The 21331-nt window shown below is 44.0% G+C and overlaps 1 protein-coding gene across 1 annotated transcript in view; it reads left to right on the top strand.

Moving 5' to 3' along the window:
- The window catches only part of lrba (LPS-responsive vesicle trafficking, beach and anchor containing), a 169979-nt gene that overhangs the window by 49058 nt on the left and 99590 nt on the right, over nucleotides 1-21331 (top strand). Inside the window, 9 exon segments of the mRNA XM_029434539.1 lie at nucleotides 927-1039; nucleotides 1600-1707; nucleotides 1845-1986; nucleotides 2279-2636; nucleotides 7742-7905; nucleotides 9778-9862; nucleotides 10125-10258; nucleotides 10945-11006; nucleotides 20633-20697. Of these exon segments, the coding sequence (XP_029290399.1) occupies nucleotides 927-1039; nucleotides 1600-1707; nucleotides 1845-1986; nucleotides 2279-2636; nucleotides 7742-7905; nucleotides 9778-9862; nucleotides 10125-10258; nucleotides 10945-11006; nucleotides 20633-20697 (1231 nt within the window).

Below are 21331 nucleotides of genomic sequence, written 5' to 3'. Positions count from 1 at the left end.
ATATATGTAATGGTGCATATCCAGTATCAGCTTTTGCTTTTTTAGATGCTCATTACAGTGAAGGTTACAAACAAAGGCAAACTTGTTAAACAAAGAGGGCTTCTCCTCTCGGATATTATCCAGCTAACTTGGCGGCTGGCGTACTACAGGTCCAGTTTTAGAAAGCAGCCGTTATGAAATGAATATTTGATGAGGTATGCGCTCCCCATTGCTGGCACCTAATCTGATTTTGGAAGACTGTAACAAGGTTTTAGCATCTCAACCCCTCCCTGCCCTCCCCCCCCCTTTTTTCTTTTTTTCTTTTTTATAAATGGTCGTATGAAAGAGTAGTCCTAATGGAAAGAGCGAGCCCATTTCCAGACGGAATAATTCCCTCTTTCGTAATCTAAATGGCTCAGAGTTAACATTTGTCAGTTGTCAAGTACAGAGCGGTGGGGGTTGGGAGGGGCTCACGTAGGCGGGGCGGCACATTAGATTACAAATGGTAAGTGTGCCAGTTTTGAACCCACATAAAGTTGTCGCACCCCGAGATATTTTGCAACGAAGGACGTATCTGGCCGCCTACTCGGCGTGTGCACACCCAGGCAGTGTCATTTGTTATGGGAGCTGCACACCGTGGATGTGATTCAAGAGCACACCCTTGCACTGTGACCTTGGGAGGGAGAGGTGGAGCAGGGAAGAGTGAACGATGCTGCCAGAGTTGGCCAGAGCACTGACCTTGTCATGGCCCCACTTTTTCTCCTTTTTGTTTTTGTCTCTCTCAGCTGCTCCTGTTTTCATTTTATGAGCAGAGATTTCTCTGTGAATTTGCTTTGGGTGCCATCTCTTTTTTTTAGCGCCTTCAGCGTAATGCTTGTACATATTTCTCTGAAAATGACTTTACTTATATGATGTCACATAAAACATATTTCTCCATCCCTCCCCAGTTTGTGCTATGGCAGTGAGAAACTGTCTGGAGTGTCAGCAAGCCCAATTTAACCATGGCGCAGAAGCCTCAGCACGCAGCTACACGGCCATGCCCAACACTGGAGCTGCGCAGGCAAGTAACCCAAATCATCTCCTCGCCTCATTCATCCAACACGGTCCTCTGCTGTTTTTAAATGTGTACAATTGTTTCCCTTAAAATACAAAATAACATAAATCTCTCTAATACTGGAGCCACATCTTCCTTTGCCCTTTTCCTACGCTCGATAGTAAACCAGAAGGAGCTTCGCCCTTTGTCCTTCTCACCAACGACAACCACGTTCTATTGCATTAGCTCATATCTTATTATATTACCGCACTGGTTGCTATTTTTGACTCCAGACGAGGCTTTTTGTCATTGCCCCCTTTGATTTGATACAGTGACTTCCAGTAAAGTCGTGTTGTTCTTCCCTGAACCGGGTGTTAAAGCTCATTTATAATGCAGTGGCTCTATAGAAAAGCCATTATGTTAAGGACATGATCCCAGGAGGGATAGCTTCTCTAAGCTGTGAAACCTTACCCTACTCCATGAAGTGCACACGGATTAATAAACATTGTGATTGGTGTAAAAGTGCATGTGCTGCTTGCACTTCCCTCGGAGAGAATGATACATTTGGTTTCCGTGCTTGCGTGCAGAGTCCTGTTGACGCAGTGACAGGTGGGATGTCTCCAGTCAGAGACTTTGACCGTCTTCTGCAGGACATGGACATTAACCGCCTCAGGGCTGTCGTCTTCAGAGATATCGTGAGTTGTACAGGAAACGCATCCCTGCGACATAATTCTAAAAGAGACAGCGTGTGTGCACACAACACTCATGTACTCAACTGTCCCTGCTTTCTGAAGAAGGTGCAGACTGTTTAGTGTATTTTGTTTTGTTCCAGGAGGACAGTAAACAGGCTCAGTTTCTGGCGCTTGCTGTTGTCTACTTCATCTCAGTCCTCATGGTGTCTAAGTACCGCGACATCCTGGAGCCCCACAATGACAAGAAACGCCCTCAACGATCCCAGTCCGCCCGGAGCACAGGTACACACACCACACATATTCATCTGCATGTGAGGACAGCAGGTCAACCTGTAAGGCGTTCTCTGCTTTTGACACCTAAATAAAAAGATTCTTTATTTAAATACCTTTTTGAGAGGATGTTGACTATGCAGTATTGCGCTACATCATTTAAAACTACAGAATGAAAAGAAAGGGCAGAGAACTGAGAATCGTCAACAAAAATATAATTGTAGGTGTCCCGACTTTAAGATTGAGAACATCTCTCGTGTCACACCTCACCTTCCTTCATCTTTTATTACTTGTGTCTTCTTAGATAGCGGCGCCATTTCCGGTGGACTAGAAGTGGAGAACGGTGTCTCTCTCCGGCGGTATGATTCTGGCATCGGAGACGACCACACCTCAACGGCCGCAAGCGACGCAGACCTGTCATCCTCTGGCGTGACTCACGGTCCAGACGCCATCTCAGAGGCCCTGTGCACGCTGTCCTCTGAGGTCAGACCTTCTCTGCCCGCTGACTCAAAGGGCAAGAATGTGAAGGACATCCTGCGCAGCCTCGTGAGCTCTCCAGCCGATGACATCATGGTGGACCCAAGTCTGCTGCCACCAACATTTCTTGGAGGTCTGGGCGACGCAGCCAGAGAATCATCACTGCAGTTCCGCTCATTTGATAGGCGAGTGCTCTGATTCAAACGCTCCACTGTGCTCTTTGCAGAAAAACATGTTTCTCTGCTCGGCACAATGGTGATTCTGTGAAAAGAAAAGTCTGAAGTTCCTCTGGTGCAGACCTGACGGCTTCATTAGTTTCTCAAGAGCCCATATGGTGCAAATCCGCTTTTGATTCTCAGGCTTCACAGTTGACGTTTTCATAGCATCTATCCCAACATAACTGCAGGGGACTTTTGAAAGTCAGACCTTGAAGACATCTCAGCTTGGTATCCTCCGAGGAGGTGGGAAAACATTCTGTAACAGAAACCCTTTTGAACCGGGGGGGGAATCTTAGTCTCTGACTCCCCCCCCCCCCCCCCCCCCCACCCCACACATTGTTCTTTCTTTTAGCTGTCGATGTAAGTCCTCATCCCGAGCAAAGCGCCTTACAAAGAACCTGTCTTAAGGAAAAACGGGAGTCATGTCTGGGATGAAGAGACGGGGAAACGAAGCTGGCAGGAAGCCGTTTCTTTTCACCGTGTCACTGATATTTATCAACTTTCTTTTTCATCTCTGCTGCTGCTCGTCTCTGCTGCTCGTCTCTCCCTGTCTAACATTTGAAGCGGTATCCCCCCTTTTTTTTTTTGTCTGGCATGAAAGTGGTATCATTTGCATTACCCCTGGAGGTGCTGGGGGTAAACAGGAGTTGAGGCTTCAAAAGCAGAGCCTGGTACTGAAGCCACAGACGGGCCCAGGTGAGAGAGGATGGTCACCGGTCTGGTTTGAATTTTGAGCGTTGATTCTGAGACAGATGTTCACAATCGGCAGAGAGAGATGGGAGAAGGGGGGGGGGAGAGAAGTCTCCATGGAGGTAATGTCAAGTCAAAGTTCTCATGTACTGAAGAAAACATTTCTCCGTTTCTGTCTCTCTCTCTCTCTCGCTCTCACAAACACACTTAGTCCGTCTGCCTACCCCCAACTGTGGGAATTCCACGGCATCTCTGTGATCGCGTGTCTTTATCTGAGGAATGCTTTGTCAGGTCTCAGGGCGCTCCTCATATCAGGGGGATTAGACTGGCTCCTGTCCGCTGAGCAGACTCAGTAGGAAGAGAGGACGTCAGGAGAGCTGGAGAACATAGACTAACAGCTCGCTCGTTGCCTATGGGAGCCTCTTCATGCAAGGTACACAGCCCCGGCACAGGCGGCAAACTTTCCCCCTGCTCCCTTTTTTTTAAAGAGTAAATAAAAACGTTCACACACGAAACTAATAATTAATTTATTACCAGTTAAAGCATAAGGCTGGCAATATTCTATATTTTCTGTTCCCATCACTTCCCAACCCTGTCTGGCTCTAAGCCCCGAGCTCATTGGTTCCTACTGAGGACGGAAAGGACACTTATGCACTTATGCTCACATTGAATCCGTTCCTCTACCCAGATTCCTTGTGTTTCCCCAGTATCAGACCTCACTGCCGAGGTGCCAAATTATTTTGACGTCTTTTGATGAAAACTACCCTGCTATCCATAACAGTCACTGGCTTTTTACGCCTGTATTTATTCTCTTATCTCCTGAGGTTACCACTCTTTATCAGCCAGCTGTCTCTAGTCCTTACACTTACCAATTCTACCTACCACGCATGTAGACACGCTCTATGTTTATTATCTTGTTGTAATGACTCTATCACTGCTCAGCATCTCCCACTAACCAGTAAGTCTCCCAGTGACACCAGTACTAGCCAGAGCTGGTATTCTGCACTGACGTCTGCTGTCAGAACATGGCAACTTCCCACTTACCAAGACGGCTGGATTTACGAGAGCAATGTATGAAAGAAGCCGGGATCTCCCAGATAAAATCCTGGAGGTTGGTCATGGGGTGAAGTATCCCTACTGATTTATTTACTAGTGGAGACCTGCTGGATTTCTCCCATCCATTTCTCAGCCATGCCCCTGTTATGACAGCCAGTCTGCAAATATTTGCTGACACTAACCAGAACTAAACAGTGTCATTGTACAAGCCGATGATTTAGACTGCGTGGTTCTGCAGAATATGCGAGTGTTAGACACTGGGGATATACATGGCGCAGTTGTTTGCATTCCTGGCAACAGACTCCACATGCATGTGAGAGTTGATGTACAGATGAGTTGTGTTAATGCTGTTAATGTACTGCTTAGGAAGAGGGTAAGCCTGTCCGACGCAAACACGACTGAAAGAGTGAAGGCTCCGTTCTACATCACACAGATTGTGCGAATGAAGGGTTCAGAACGGGGGGGGGGGGTTCAGACGAGGCGATGCACCTGAAACGAGCCCATTAGTGACCCTGCATCAAACTAATCAGCTCTTTTGTAACCTGCTGTTGTTGGCTGTAAAAATCAGGCGTTTATGCGTCATAAAGGTTGTTACAAGCCGACGCCGGACTTTATAGGTGGCTTCAAGTCACTTTATTACTTTTAGTTTTAGGGACTCGTGTGATGTTGTCTTTGTGGCTGATACTGTTGAACATAGAAATATTTTTAATCCAGTAGCTGCGGTATACATCAGCCAATATTTATTTATGCAAACACATAAACATTGTTTGACCATAATATAGACCATAAAAAGTTGTGACAAAGATCCAGAGCAGAAACTTCAAAGTAGACACCAAAACAAACACAGTAACATTTTAACTGTACATCTAACCGTGAAACCAAATCAGTATTAAATAATCAAACAAAAATAAAACCACACCCTGCAAAAGTATTTTAAACTTGGGTGAAGAAACATGAGGCTTAAAGCACATTTAGACCTACAGGTGTAAAACTTTAATTGTATGTCCAACACTGCATTTCTGATGCAAACATCGAGCATGAAGTGCAATATCCAAGTCAATGCTCCTCCCACACAAGCCCATCATCATCCAATCACAGCTTAAGATGGCGTTTACTTAATCACAGTTAATTTTGAAAGTGTGTACATGTAAATGTGTTGGTGTGTATGTCAACGAATCACATTTTGAACATTCACATGCACAGGGTTGCGTGAAACGAGTGTGAAAGGGGAGATCAAAGCTCTGCCGGGGCGTACGCTCTCCTCCCTCGCAAGAGTTGGCTCACTTAACACTCTAGTCTAGAGAATTGTATCTTTACACACACACCACGACACTTCCTTACTCTTTCTTGCACTTGTTTTACCTGAAATAGCAGAGATTACTGGAATCTCAGTGTTTACTGCACTTATCCATTGTAGGTTAAAGCCTTTAAATAATTCACTCTCAGCCCAGAATACATACACACACACACACACACAGACACAGACACAGACACACACACAGCCCTGGGCTCCTGCTTGTGGGTTGAGTGGGGCCGCTGACGGCTGATTAATCGACTGGGGCGGCCCACTCATGATAAGTGTGGCTAATGACCTGCTGAATAATTCACTGGGCCTTTGCTGGGGAACAGATGGAAGGCCAAGCACATCCACGGACATGTTCAACGGCAGACTCGCACACACTTGTGCACTCATGCATTTATTTGTACACTCGTATGCATATATTCAAATATTTTCAGACACACACACACACACTCCCAGCATCCACACACCAGGGGGGGCCTCTGTCTCCCTCCCTGGCTGTTGACACCTGGGGTGCTTCACGTCAGCGCCGCCTAGTTCCCTGATACCACCATCCAGCCCACTCCCTATCACAACAGAAAGAAGTGACCAGAAACTTTTATCTCCACCCTTTCTGGCTATCAATACTGATTTCATTCTGTCCCGTCAACTACTAGTTTTTATTAGGAACTTTCTAAATCATAGATCACTCCAAGCAAAGGTCAGCTGTAAGGATTTAACATTCACAGTATCTTTTAATAGATCTGATCACCTGCCTTAAATCAGCTGGGAACAGCCTTTGATACTGCAGCCAGGTATCTGTCTGCGCCACAAGGAGCCAGACCCAAATCTCCTCGTGTGTGTGTGTGTGTGTGTGTGCATGAAAGTGTGTATACACTCAGACTCGTGGGAACGTGCAGGAATGTATGTTAGCTTTTTTTTTTATGCTGTCGTTCTTTTCTTTCCATATTCTGATTACAGGTAATTTCAGATTTTCATATTCAGATTTTGTGCATTTGATGTATGCCTGCTTATCTTGGTGAGCCTGCATCGGTTTGTGTTTCTGAGAGGGAACAGTAGCCAGTGATTAGACCCGGCTTCCCTTGTGTCAGCACTGATAAGCGGGGCCAGGCTCTCTTTGATATGGCCAGTGGTCTGTCAGAGCCCTGGTCTAAACTGACAGCTTATCTGCATGCTGCTCTCCTCCCATCTGCTGTTCGGCGGATGGGAATTGAATTCCACTCAGTCGTACCAGCATCACTACGAGAAACACTTCCTGTTACTTTACCACAGGGACATCTAAAGAAGCAGCGTTATCATTGACTAGATAACTGTTTACAACTTTAAGCTAGCTGTCAATGATTGGAGATAAAAAAAAAAGTTGTTTTTAGCAATTTAAGTAATGGAAATGGAAAACTTAACCTAAGCTGGGAATCAAAACTACCTTTCGTGTGACTGGAATGGAAATGTGTGTCGAATGAATTACCGTGAAAACGTCTTTAATCAGATACGTTTTGATCAACATCGTGAAATCAGGAAACTTTGCAAAGTTTAGACGGTATTTTATACATGCAAAGTTATTGTATTGTATTCAGTTTAAAGGCGCAATGAATATGATTTAGTCGGTTGCAGGTAAACACAACATTCAAAGTTGGCCCCTGCTCAGCAAGGCTCACCGCGCTCGCCAGCGGGTGAAAGCTGTGTTGTCAACAAGCAAAATGAAATGCATTTTTCTTCACGAGGCTGTTGTATTTTATTAGGTGTGGCCAAGTAAACAATTAGCGTATTATTCTAGATGAAAAACTGCTGAAGGTTGCTGCTTGGTTTGTGGCCAGATGAATGTGACTATTTTAAAGTACTTTGTGGCAGTACAGTAGCTCTGTAATTACTCTTGCAGTCTAATGGATTTATGAGTTGGTGTTGTTCCAAACGTACTGTGTACATTAACGTCTTATGAGGCTCGCTGTGAACTGGCATCGTCAGCATTTCATTACAATAGTTCTGTCAAGGTGGCACTAAATGAATAATCTGTGTCGTCTCTTTACAGAAGTGTCGTTGTTGCACCTAAGAAAGCTGGCATGGCACCATCTCCAGGCGCTGCCGTCCCAGCAGCCACTGCTGCGTCTGTGTCCGGTGGAACACCCAACGACGGCGTTGCCGTAGTCTCTTCTGGAGACTCCTCCCAGAGCACCTCTGCAGACTCTGCAGCTAGTGAGTGCACACACACACACGGGCGCAAACACACACACAATCAAATATTAGAAGGGCAGTGTTTCCGCGAGGGCAGATAAGTCATAACCTGGATGAGACAGTTATGAAAAAGTCAATATTTATTTAGAGATTGTTCTCCTCTGTGTGTGTGTCTGGCAGAATAATATTGCTGTGTTTGTACAATGTAATCCAGTTACCAAAGGCTCGAGGAGACGGCGCAAAACAATAGAATTACACAAATCCAATTGTCGTTGCAGCTATCGTCTTGGTTGTGTAGAGTCAAAGTAACATTTTGTTTTTTAACAAATGTAAAATAGTCACTGGTGTAAACATACTAAATGCCAAATATAAAATTGCTTTTTACAAGGTAAAGATTGAGCATGAGGAATTTTATGTTGGTGATTTCTGATACAAGGATGAATTAAGTTGAATTCATTAAATAACATTAAATTCAAACTTTTTTTAAATTAATAATATGAGCACACTGACTCTCCTTTAGTCACTGATTCAGCAGTGGCTAAATGAATCAAATAAATAATGATATGATATTTTTTTTGTCACGTGTGTGTGTGTGTGTGTGTGTGTGTGTGTGTGTGTGTGTGTAAAAAAGTGTAATGTTTTTTCACGAGGAGTCTGTGTTTTAAGAGAGGAGGGAGCGACAAGAGAATCTTTTAGGAGATTGTGCATTCACTGTAAAATCAGGCGTGTGTGTTGTGTGTTGTGTGCGCATGTGAATAATGATAATTGTTAAAGCTGTATGCACAGGGTGCTTTGTGTCAGTGAGCTGTGTTGAGTAAATACGCTTTGTGAGTGTGAGTGTTTTTAGTGGGGCAGTGGGAGGACTAATGGAGATGTTCATTTACTCCTCTTTGTTTGAAGGAGCTACTTCAGCTCGAGAGGGATACTCTCACCAAGCCCACATGGCGCTGCTTAACACCTTACACACACACACACACACACACACACACACACACACACACACACACACACACACACACACACACACACACACACACACACACACACACACGTATGCACACACATTCCAGCCCACATTACACTGTCTGTCATTCCTTAAGAGTTATCCCTGCTTGGAGACTGTCCTGGCTGGAAAAACAAGCCCGCTGAAACACCAGAGGAATCCCCCTCCTCCATATACAGCTGGGCATTAGCTTATTTATGAGCCACAGGGAAGTGAATTTACTGCCAGATCAATCAAACATGGACTTTGTACCTTGTGAGCCTCTGTCTCCAAAATGAAGTCGTAAAGCACCTTTTAGTTGTATAATGAAACAGTCACAAAAGCAGCCCAGAGGGCTAAATTGGTATGTAATGACTTAATGAGTGAAAACAATTTGAAAATCTAAACCTTTTTTTAATTTAACAATCTCGCATTCCAACACAGGTGTAACAATGCAGTTATTACTTCATTTCTAACAAATACTTCATATTGTGCATGTGTTTGATGTGTGGCTGACATTTTAAAAAACACCATCTAAAGATGATCAGACTGCCTGAAGTATTACTGCAGCTGACATCATGAAAACCTCTGAATTGTAAATTGATAAGGAAGACGTATTGTGAGTACATCATCCACGATCTAACCATAAAATAATACTTGTACCCCCACTTGCCCTTTTTGACCATAAATCCCCCTATTCTATACATTTGAATGGAGACCATTGTATTATTTCATAAGATGCATGTTTCCGCACAGGTTTATGGTGCTACCCCGGTCGCATAATGTATTGGTGTGTGTCTGTGTGTGTGTGTGTGTGTGTGTGTGTGTGTGTGTGTGTGTGTGTGTGTGTGGTGTCTTTTCCTTGTCCAACATCCAGACTAATAACAGAGTTCTTTGGTTTCTCCCTGCAGCAGGCGGCCAGGTTCCAGCCAGCGCTAGCCTGCCATCTGTCCCCCCGCTCTCCCCTGTGACCCAGAACACAGCCCCCAATATGAGGTGATTCATCTTCTTTTCTCTCTCTCTCACATACGCACATGCACATGCACTATCAGTGTTTTATAAGCATCCGTTATTAAAAACCCCTGATTGTTGCTCTGCCCCTAATTCAAATGTTTTTTTTCTTCTTCTTCACATAAAGAAACCCCCGATCATTTACTGATATTAAAAAATGTGACATTTACTGGATTTATTTTGGAGTTTCATGCCAATGTCGTTTTGCTTATGTACCGTTTGTGTGTTTTTGGATTTGCATCTCCAGTATCTCCGAGCGTCTGGAAAATGCTCTGGAGAAGGCGGCTCCTCTGCTGAGAGAGATCTTCGTGGACTTCGCTCCCTTCCTCTCTCGGACTCTGCTGGGCAGCCACGGACAAGAGCTCCTTATTGAAGGCACGAGTAAGTACATCATCACAGAGACTTAAAAACTTCTACCTGAATGATGTGTGTTGTCCTCATTTAAATGCAATAACACATCCGGGCAGTTGTTAATCGAATAATGTGATGAGTGTGCGTTGAGCCAAGAGCCGGTAGTTGTGCTGAAGGCTTCTAGAGGGCCAGGTCATAGGCCAGGCCACTAATAGCAGTGTTTGGGATGTCTGCTGCCTCCAAACAAAATGGAAAGTTGATTGATAGCTGCAGGGGGGCCTGTAGGGAAGACAGGGGGAGGTGTGTGTTTTTGTGCATGTGTCTCTGTGCCATATGAAGAGCAACTAGAAAGACCAAAGGCTACTCTGCCTTTCTTCCCGTCTGTGCATGTGCAGCAGACTCTGGACACTCTGGTGGCCCCCTGCCCTCTAAAAGCCCAGAGCTCGCCATTAGGGATCAATGGGACATATGCTGGCCAAATCAGGCTTGTAATACAAGGCCCAAATATGTATTAGTTTACAGTAACATCATGTCGGCTCATTAGGCCCATCAATACTATCTGCTCTCTTGCAGATGGCACGAGGTTGGGTAATCCGTGTCAAGTTGTGTGTGCGTAGTGCATGAATACGTGTCCACGAGTAACGAGGAAGGTTTATGTAACGTGTTGTTTAGTGTCAAATGTACTTTCTGACCTGCTTTCTTTCATTTTTCTCCAGGCCTCGTGTGTATGAAGTCCAGCAGCTCAGTGGTGGAGCTCGTCATGCTCCTGTGTTCACAGGCAAGTCTGGCATCTATATCTTTTCTTACCCCTGTCCTCCGCTTTTCCACCAATCTGATTTATCAGGCTAACCTTGAGTGCAGTAAATCCACAGCCCAGAGTGGAGACAGTGAGCCATCCAACGCCTTATCTTTCCCTCCACACTACCTTGTCTGCCTTCTCGCATTCACCCCGTCCCCGAGTGAGGGCAGAGAAACTGGAGAAAACGCATCTCTGGCCGCAAATATTGGTTCGAGGGTCAAGGGTGTCCGACCTGTCCGCATCACCTCTGACCCGAGCGCCGGCCTCTGTGGCCTGGCCAAACTGATGAGGAGGGATAATGTAGATTTGATGGTGCTTTACATTGATTATCCCTCTCGTCTCTGTTGTATTGTGGGTGTTTTGTTGCCAAGTTTATTTAGCTGCTGCCGGATTCATGAATACTAATTCTGGGATCATAAGCAGGCGTGGGCAGATCAATGATCGGGGATCTCAATAGATCACTCCAGGATGGCTGATTAGCATTAAGACGCACAAAGCTACTGAAGGCTGTTTAGTTTAGGCATGCGGACCAAAAACACAATGTGCTTTACTGTACAGCTAAGTTTAAACGTAAGTCATAAAACATTTATTCAGTGTAGAAGCACAGACCCTTCATACATCCTCTGACAAGGACAACAGATAAGAACTCCCCTCTGGCCCTGTTTGTTTGCATCTTTTCCATTTAAAGCACCTCCATGAAAAAACAAAGATATCCAATAATACAAAAACACATCTGATTAATGACGCCTCTCTCACCGCTACGCATTGCTTTTTTTAGTTTTTTTATCAGCTTTATTTTCTAAAGAAATAGCACCTGTCATCTGGCTTTCTTTTCTTCACCTTCTCCCCCTTTTAACCCCTACGCTGTTTGGTTCCCATCATTCACTTTGCGTCTTCTCCAAAAAGGTAATGCAGTCAGATTACACATCTGTTTGGATGTCAGGGGCCGCATAGATTTGTGCTAGTGGGACACATGGAGGGAATGCGAACCCTATAATGTCCAGAGACGAAGGAATAGCAGGAGTGAAAGCTAGATAGAAAACCAAAGAGAGAAGAATGACAGGCTCTAATGCACCTATTTGTCATATCTGTCAGGGTGTTGTTTAATGCTAATCTAATCAAAGGCAGAATCTTGGTGATTGCTCCGCTGCACAGCTCATGCCTCGCTTCCCCCTTTGGTCCCCAGCCCAAGCTATTTCTTCCTTTCTCTAAGCTCCAAGCTACCCCACCCAATCTCCACAATACACACACACACACACACACTCTCTCTCGCCGTCTGTGAGAGGAACAGGGATTGGCCAGCGTGGTGTTGATTGCTTCAATAAATCATCCAACCAAATTCTTTCACAGCTAATGCAAATGTAATTTTATTGTTGTGTAAGGGGGGGGGGGGGAAAGGAGGGGAGAGGAAGGTGGAGGCGATGTGCTGCTTTCCACCGGGGAAAAGAGGAAAACAGGGACAGACTTTCCTCTGGGCTGAATTACTACGTATAATTATTTGTGTGTTTGTTCTCCTTGTGGGGCAGTGAGAGTGAGCCGGTGCCATGATTGATGACATTATTTAGCAAAGTTTGTAGGGCCCTCTGGCACAGGAAGTGCTCAATCCTCTCACAGGAAGTGCCTCTGTGGCCATCTTTTGACTCCTTCCTGCCTTCAAGCCAACCAGTGGCGGGTCTAGATGGAGAGGGTTTTGATTGATTTTTTTTTTCTCTCTTCCCCCTCCACCCCCCCCACACCTTCATCGGAGATGCGACGCGATACAATCTCTGTGAAATTTTAATTAATTTCCTGAGCTTTGAGATGGAGTGGAGCCAGGGTGAAGGGTCAGGAGGCTAGGGACTGCAGAGCAGTTTTTAATCAGGGATCCTATGAAAGTTACATTGGCGGCCACATCAGCTCGGCATTGAGGAGGGGATTGTAAACCGCTGTTTGATAGTGCCCCATTTCTAAACAACTACAACCGTGCTCCCAATTAAAGGACCATTTTGATCAGACATTAACTGTTGGGGTGGCATGCTGCCTTGTTCTCTGCTGTTATATTGATCCTGGAGGACTGCTGAATATACAAAATGAGGATTAATGATCATATACTGTAGCTGCGACAAATAGGAGAAAGAGCCACTTATGTATCTGCACTTTGCATCGTTGTCACTCAAGATGCACCGTGTTTAAGCACTCAAACTAACCCTTTAATACCGAAATGATCAATTAATTAGCAGATATGCTTATTTTGTTTATATACTTATTTGTCTTTATAACATGTATAAAAAGAAAGCGTGAAAAATAAAAATTTCCAAAAGCACGAGCCTATAAATTCTATTCTGTTATAGTTATTGCAGATTAATTTAGTCTCAGTTGAGCAAGTGACTAAATGTTTTAGCTTTACGCAGTTTGTAGATGCTTATAACATCATTTTGAGAATGTGGAATAGCTATTTTAATGTATGCATGGTGTTAGATAGATTTGACTTTTAGAATTACTCAAAGCACAAACAATAAAGGGGGGTTCTGGCTTGTTCTGAAAGTCTCCCATGACAAGTTGAACAGGGGTCTATTTCTCCGTTCTTTGTCCGTCTCAGATTAATATGTGATGCTTTTGCGTTAATTTGATGATTTCTAGGTTATTGAATGTGATCGCTTCCTCGAAGTAGCTCTTGCATATTACATGAAGGCCCTTTAAGTTTCTCCATTGTGAGACACATTCATTGAGGGTCTTGCATGTAAAGCACCACTCTTCTCATGCCCCTGATGCGCCCTGACAGTTTCCCTCTCACGCTCGTTGTCTCCCCTCTTTGTCATGTTTACGGCCAGCGTGTTGTTTCCTGGGTGCACCTCCTTGAAGTGGCTTCCACCCAAAACACCTGATAAATAAATAATGCGGCGGGACAAGAGAAAGAGCTTTCTCTTGCGCTCGCTGCCGTCCGTCCAGAGCTTTGAGAAATCATCTCATCGGTTACTGAACAGTCTACGATGAGAAGAGGCTCATAAATCTCCTCAGTAGCTGCATTTGTGTCCTGTAGATCAGCCATTATTGTCCGGCCTCTCTGTCAGGCCATCCATCCTTCTGCCATTTATCAGAAATGCATCCTGTGCATGGAGTGGAAGGCAGGGAGAGAGTTGTGGGGCGGAGGGGCTCTGGTTTCATGATGGTCAAGCCCAGGTAGCAAAGACTGCACTTCCTCACACGTCAACAAATACAATCAATGTAGTGTAATCACACATACAGTAGTCTTCTATTCTTTAACTGTTAGTCAGTTCACCTAAACGGATAGAAAACGAATGACATTCGGCTTCAGCTGTACTTTGTGTTTAGTAAGAATTAGCAAATGTTGGCATGCTAAAATGCTAAACTAAGATGGTAAATATGGTCTTTTTCTTTTTACAACTGTGCCTCGCTAAGCTACTAGCATGGCTGCGAAGTCTTCGTCTTGTTTTAACCCCCAACTGGCAGCAGAAAAACTCAAGAGATTGATTTATCAAAATCCAACCAAAAAACCCCACAACTAGCTGAATTACTATGTAGAAGTAGCGTTAAGTGAGAACATTTGATTGAACCAACCCATCAACTTACTGTATTCAAGAATTTTAATTCGTCGCACACACACACAACTCTGTTCTAAGTGTTCGGACCACTGACGCAGATAATCCTTTAATAGTAATTCAATAACATCAATGCTAATCCAATGAGCACACATTATCATGTGTTCCCAGTCTCACTAAAGTTTAACCTGTTTAACAGATGGGCACCTCTCTCTCCCAGTCAGCGGGGAGAAGGACATTGACTTCCCCAAACACTTGGTTCCTCCTGACCCTTGACCCTCTGACCTCCAGGTTAGATGTAAGAGTGGCGGAGGCATAGAAGTTTAAACCCCTGCAGTCAAGGAACAGGTCGGGAGTGCACGGTCATCATGCTCCACACAATCAATAACATAATCTGAGAAACGAGGGAACCAGTTGGAAACCGAGTGACCCTGAAAATAAGAAGGAAACAACCAGCGAGTTGAACCGTAGGCTTAGTTACTTGTGTATGTTTGTATTAAGTATTCACAAGTTGTTTTGTTAGTTGCACATGTTGGGGGAAAGTATGATGTTTGAATTGCTAAATAGTCATTTGTATCTGTCAGTGGACACATTTCTTCCTCTCCCCTGTAAGCGAGGCTTTGATGGATCAAGAGCAGACCATGTTGTATGAAGCACTTGGGGAGCTGAGAAAGGTGAGAGAAGTGGCGAGGAATGTGATGAAACCAGGGGACAAAAATACTTTCCCCATCATTTTCCTCACAGTCAGACTCACGTCCCACTGTGCTGTTAAACAGGCACGCAAGGTTCAAGATCAGTGCAAATCAAAGTGTTTCTCCCCCCCCCCCCTCCCTCCCTGTTCGACCTCACCCTGTGCTCTGCTCCAGTGCCCCTTTACAGCCATGCCACGTGGCTCAGTGCCCCCCCCCCCCCCCCCCCCCCCCCCCCCATTACTCTAGTTCAGAAGATAATATCATGCTACATATTCTTTGAAAAGGTACTATCCTGTGAGACGTAGAGAAAACACAGTAACACCAACTGACACTTACTTCTGCAGGCTCCCTATCATTGCCAACTATGCAGCGAGAGAGGGGGCAGCAGGGTGTGTTGTGTCGGAGGAGGAGGTGGGGGTCAAGGGGGACTTCCTGACAGGAAGTGAAGTCTAGCTGAGAGTGAAGAATCAGACGGGAGACTCCTTAAAAAAAAAAAAAATTGAGTGGCTTTTAATTTGGCTCCCAGCAGGTTTTACTGTGAGCTGGCTTCAAGTGTCTCGGGACTGGAGGGCCTCAAGTGGCATGAATAGTTGGTTATTTATACACAACGTATAATCGTGTTTCAAATAAACGAATTTCCCTGACAGAGCGCTCTCCTCCCGACAGGCACGGTTAATGTAATGTTTTCTTACCTGGCAGGTCCCAACTTATAAGTACTTGGAATGTATTCTTATGTTTCTCCCTCCCCTCTATCCTGTCTCGGCCGTCCCGCTGATACAATCGTGTCCTGGCTTTTTTTTTTTTTACTTAGATCTGGAGTGGAAATTCACTTCCTTGCATTTTTGATCTCTTCATAACAAAGTTCAAAACTGACATATAGTTTACGGTCATTCCTGCAGCGCTCTTACTTCAAGGACTCAACACAGAATTCAGTTCTACTTTAGCAACCAATATATTTAGTATGTTTTGGTATTTGGCTGACGATCACTTGGCATTGTTAAGTGAAGTTCATACACGTATTAAGTTTGGTCCTGTACAAATTTGTGGCATTGAAAGTCAACCGAGGGCATTTTTCACATGCTATTCTTGTGAATATTATCCTTTGGGGTTGCATTGATTTTCTTTCCAATTACTTGAGTCCTGGTTCCACCTGCAAGCCATATCGGGTACAAGCAAATGGCACGACCAAGATATTGTTGGATTCATACCATTATTGAAACATCTGGCAAAAGTTGTGCATTTAAGTAAATCATTTAGAAAGTTTGGATGACTAATTATTATGAGTTTCCAAATGAGATATCTGGAAAAATCAACTAAAAGCTAACAAACAAAAGATCAATCCTCCTCACCAATCGTGCAACTGGAATTAGAAAGGTCATTTTGAATCCGTTTTTTTATACTGAAAGGTCTAGACCGACAGATCTCTTAAAGGAACAGTCCTAACATGAGGTCGTTGGATGAAGTAATTATTTAATTCCTCATTTAGAAGTGAACATCTGTTCCACTTGGAGGTGAAACAGCTGCAGTGTTTAAGTATTCTTCTTCTCCTACATCATAAAAAAACCCCACTGACATTAGTCTGAAGGAACCAAATACCAGATTTGTTGCACGATAAGATATAGAAAACATATCTCTCTTTTATGATCTACTGCTGGCTTACTTAAACATACTTTTCATACACAGCTCAAGTGTTGGACAAACCCAAAACATGTTATGTTTCGTGTGTGTGAGGGAGTTTAGGTTTTGTTTTTTCACTCCGTGTGTGTTACTGTAGCCATGAAAGTGTGAGTCCCTGAAGCTCTCGGAGACCCTGCAGTATAAATATTTGGACATCAGTAAATTTTCCCTCCGTTGTGAATTTGATCACGCAAACACCAATACGAGTGTCTGTTTTTCTTTAAGCAGATACCATTGGAACACGCACACGTGGACTGTCGGGAGCTAGAGTAGACACACACACACACACACACACACAGCAGCATAATTAAACTACTCAACTTCTGCGTTTAATCAGTCAAAAGCACAATGATGAATAACCAATAAGATATTAAAAGGTAATTGTAAAAGTGTCTTTCTTATCCGCACACACGCTCGTGTTCAGAAACATTTGGGTCACACGGCTACAAACAACTGTTTCCTTGTCTGTTCTTTTTTGTGGTCGTCGACACACACAAGTGTAATTCAGGAATGACAAGATATGCCGGCACATGTCATTGATATGTCAGTGGTCATAGGAACCTTTTACTTTAGAGCAATGACAGAATTATTCTAATTTAATTTAGGATTTTTAAAAGGTGCATTATTTTCCCATCGGGTTTGTCCTTGAGCAGTCATGTTCTGCGTCACCCTGTGATCAAACTATACTTTTAACTGAAGCACATTTTTTGGGGGGGGGGATTTAAAAAAAACAAAATCAGTAGCTCGCAGCCTCTTTAAGTTTGCTTCTGCTGCACTGCCACGTTTGATATGTGGATTTATGCGTTTGTCATGCCATCTGAAGTTGTATTCCCACAGCCTTTTCAAATCAACAAATACTTGTGATTATGAGTGATGCCACCGAAAAGCACAACCGACTTATTTATTATTTCGGGAGAGCCGAACCATTTCTTACTTCAGTGTTGGAAAATGTTTTCCTTGTGTTGTGGCGAGGCTGATTTTTTTTTTTTTTGAAAGGCCATTTTGCTCAGGAGGTCTGTGTTTTCTCACCAGTGGTAGTGGTATATTTAGATGTTGATTATGGATAATCAGCTGTAATGACGGAAGTGCATGGCATGTGTGTTTAGACTCAATGCCATCATCGTGGAACACAGACCAAACAGAGCTGTCTTATTGACGTTAGATTGAGACAGGCATTTCCATGAATAGCTTTAAAGTTGCAGCCATAAACATCCTCACACGCACAAAAAAAAAAAAAAGTAGCAAAACGTAGCTCCTACTACTTATATTAAACACTGGCAAAATGTCCGTTCAGGATCAAGGGACAGCCCCCTCTCTCCGTCCCATCATCAGTTAGGAGGTCAGGTTAAAGGTGAGAGGTCACAAATGGCTGCTTGTATCCTCTCATCAGTAGCGCTGTGGTCATGGCCCCTATTGTGGCCATAAAAGCTGTGACGCCTCTGATCAGGGCAGCCACAATCCAATATTCTATCACTGACCTGTCGGTTTCCTTTTTGTCACCGGGAGACGTCCCTCAGATGAGGGTCATTACTTTTTTAATTCAACTAGAGGAACCATTTCTTAGCCCATAATGACGCCATTAGTCTTGCTATCACCTTTGTCTGTGTCCACAAAATGCCAATGGCCTCTACGCCGTTTGTCAAACCTAATTTAGAACCAAAGCTTTTTTTTTTTTTCGAGCTGCAGTTTGGCGATGAACATGCACAAACTGCACGGAGAAGCTTTTTTTTTAATTTTGCTTTTTTAAATTCTGAGATTCCCAAGTATTGCAAAGAAATCACATAAAAAGGAAATTGAATGTCACTGGTTTTCTGGTTCTCCAGAGAGGACGACTCTATTTACGGCCCCACTTCCTGTGGTGTTTATTTGAAATCCAGAAAGCACATTCTAACCCGGTCTGGAATATCCCCACAGCCACAGGCTAACACTCATGGTTAATGTCCTTCAACTACAGTCTATGCTTCAACTAGAAGGCCCCAAGGCTGCTCTCACACACTTCCTCTAAAACAAGCCTCAGCCGCAAAACCCTCTGCCAGTTCTCAACTCCCAAACACTGTTTCCACTCCCGCGCCCAGACTTTTATTCCCTCTGTGCCCTCTTTATTTGGAATGTATTGTAAACACGGTCAATGCCAATATGGACCTTCAGGACAAAAAGCAGTTTTGAGTTGAGGTTATGTGTTAGGTTGTATGACGTGCAGTTGGACACAGAGCGATGGCGCATGCAGGCGTTTCGTAACGACGGTTTCTCTCGGCTTGATCCGTGATTGGTTCTGAAGGCATTATGTGTGTTGTGCTGAAAGGCAACGGCTGTATGGTTTTGAAAATCATCACATGTACAAATATGTTTGGATATGTATTAGAAATCCTTGTAAATTGAGCTTTCCTTCCTCCTCGCAACGCTGATATCCGTGTCCCCCGTGGGCTCTCTCGGTTTACTGAAAGGCCAGTCGCTACATAAACACACGGTTTCCTCTATCGGCGCAAGAGATGATGACAGCGGAGTTTAAAAAGTGTACGCCTGGATAAACACACACATTGTGCGTCTTTCACTTCGTGCATGTTTCGCAACTCGAGGTCATTTTTAACTCCATTTAAAATCCTCTGTTTTGGGCGCTTGAGTAAAAGATGGTTATTTTCACCACTACTGAAATTTCTATTGCAGATTTATGAACAAATGACACATTTTAAATAATGCTGAGTAATGTGTAATGTATGTTGACATCTACGGCTGTTATTAATGATTTTCTTAAAGAGCAGTTTGGTAGTTTAGGTCTCTAATCTGAGGTTTTTCGTGCATATTTCTCCGTCTCCCCTGAGAGGAAGAAGGGGGGGGGGGGGGGGGGGGAGAAACGCTGTGAGGTTCAGACAGGCCCCATGACCTTGTTGCTTTATTATTCTTTTGACGGTTGTGTTGAAGGTGTTGAAATATTGAACAGAACATGAGGGACGACGACCGCGAAGTTTTCCTTTTCTCGTTGTCCCTTCAAAATTGAGGATTTAAAGTTGCACACGGCTGCGGTTGGATTGTTTAGACTGACACCTCGAACCATAACGTTAGTCAAAGAGGAGGAAATTTGTGTATTTACTCGTGATAAATGCTCTCCCAACACGGCTCTTTCACTCCTTTCCACTACACTGCCAGCTGATTATGTAGCCTGCGCTGACCGACGCAGTCAGTTTGCCTTTTTAGACGATGTTTCATCTGACATAAGAGACGTGTGGTGGCAGGAAAGCTTACGGACACCAGGATGTACTCAAGAATAGCTTTATACAAGGTCCATTTATGAACAGCTTGAAAAGGATTTTGCTAGAGCTAAAGGAAGTAGTCGATTTAATTGAGTAGTCGATCGACGGTTATTGAAGTAAAATCGGAAAATGACAAACGTTAGAATGTCCTGCTTTTCTGTTTTATATCATTAAAAACAATTATCTTTGTGATCATTCTTAGTGACGCTTTTACTCAAACTCTGAGGAAAGTATTGGACTCCTACATTAGTAAACGTGGGTTCATTTTGAATAGCTTTGAGAAGGAACATATTGGCACTACTTTAATCCAAGGCATCGTAATGTGGCAGAGTTCTTTCTAATTCTGCGTGATCAGTGATTCACTGGACCATGTATAAAATGTACTTTCTATAACTTGGTAAAGTTATTTCTGTGCGCTCATTGATATTTTGTGCGTGTCCGCTTTGCAGGAATGGCAGAACTCCATCCAGAAGAATGCAGGTCTCGCCTTTATCGAGTTGGTCAACGAAGGCAGGTAGGTAACTCTGACATGCTAAGCGCTGTCCTCTCAGCAGCACCACTTCTTCATTATCTTTCCAACCTCGACCCATCAGACACTTTCCAATTCCACCATTCATGGATCACATCAAGATGCCCCCCCCCAGGCCCTCATGATAGGGTGGCTATTCAAGATTCTGGACAACAATCAATAATCAGGGGAGGGGGGGTGTTTAGAGGAGCTCGGGAGAGCGAGGATGGAAGATCCTTGAGTTCAAGGCTCCATTCAGTGCGTGCTCATCCCAGAGGGATTGGGAAAAGGAGAAAGGTTAGGTAAAAGGTGACAAGGGGCTCTGATCGCTGGTTCCTCTGTGACACTTGGGAAATCGCTCTTGATTTCCTCCTGTCCCTCTGTCAGTTTATGCCTCTCTGCTCGAGCCTTTATCTGCTTGTAATCATCTCTATTGTCTGCCACTGTCTTTTGTTTTTCCTCCTATTTTTTTTTTCTTTCTTGGGTTTTCAATTATCCCGACATACGAGCCTCTCCATCTCTTCCTAATAAGACTCCCTCATTCCCACATCAGTTACTCTTAGTCTTAGAACTCATCAATTTCAGATTTAGAGAGCCCCACTTTCCATTATTGATTCTCAGCTTTTAGAATTGGCTGAGG

Source organism: Cottoperca gobio, chromosome 1 (genome assembly GCF_900634415.1).
Source record: "Cottoperca gobio chromosome 1, fCotGob3.1, whole genome shotgun sequence".
Classification (NCBI taxonomy): Eukaryota; Metazoa; Chordata; class Actinopteri; order Perciformes; family Bovichtidae; genus Cottoperca; species Cottoperca gobio.
The sequence above is the reverse complement of the archived record's forward strand: the minus strand, read 5'-3'. Positions and strand labels throughout refer to the sequence as shown.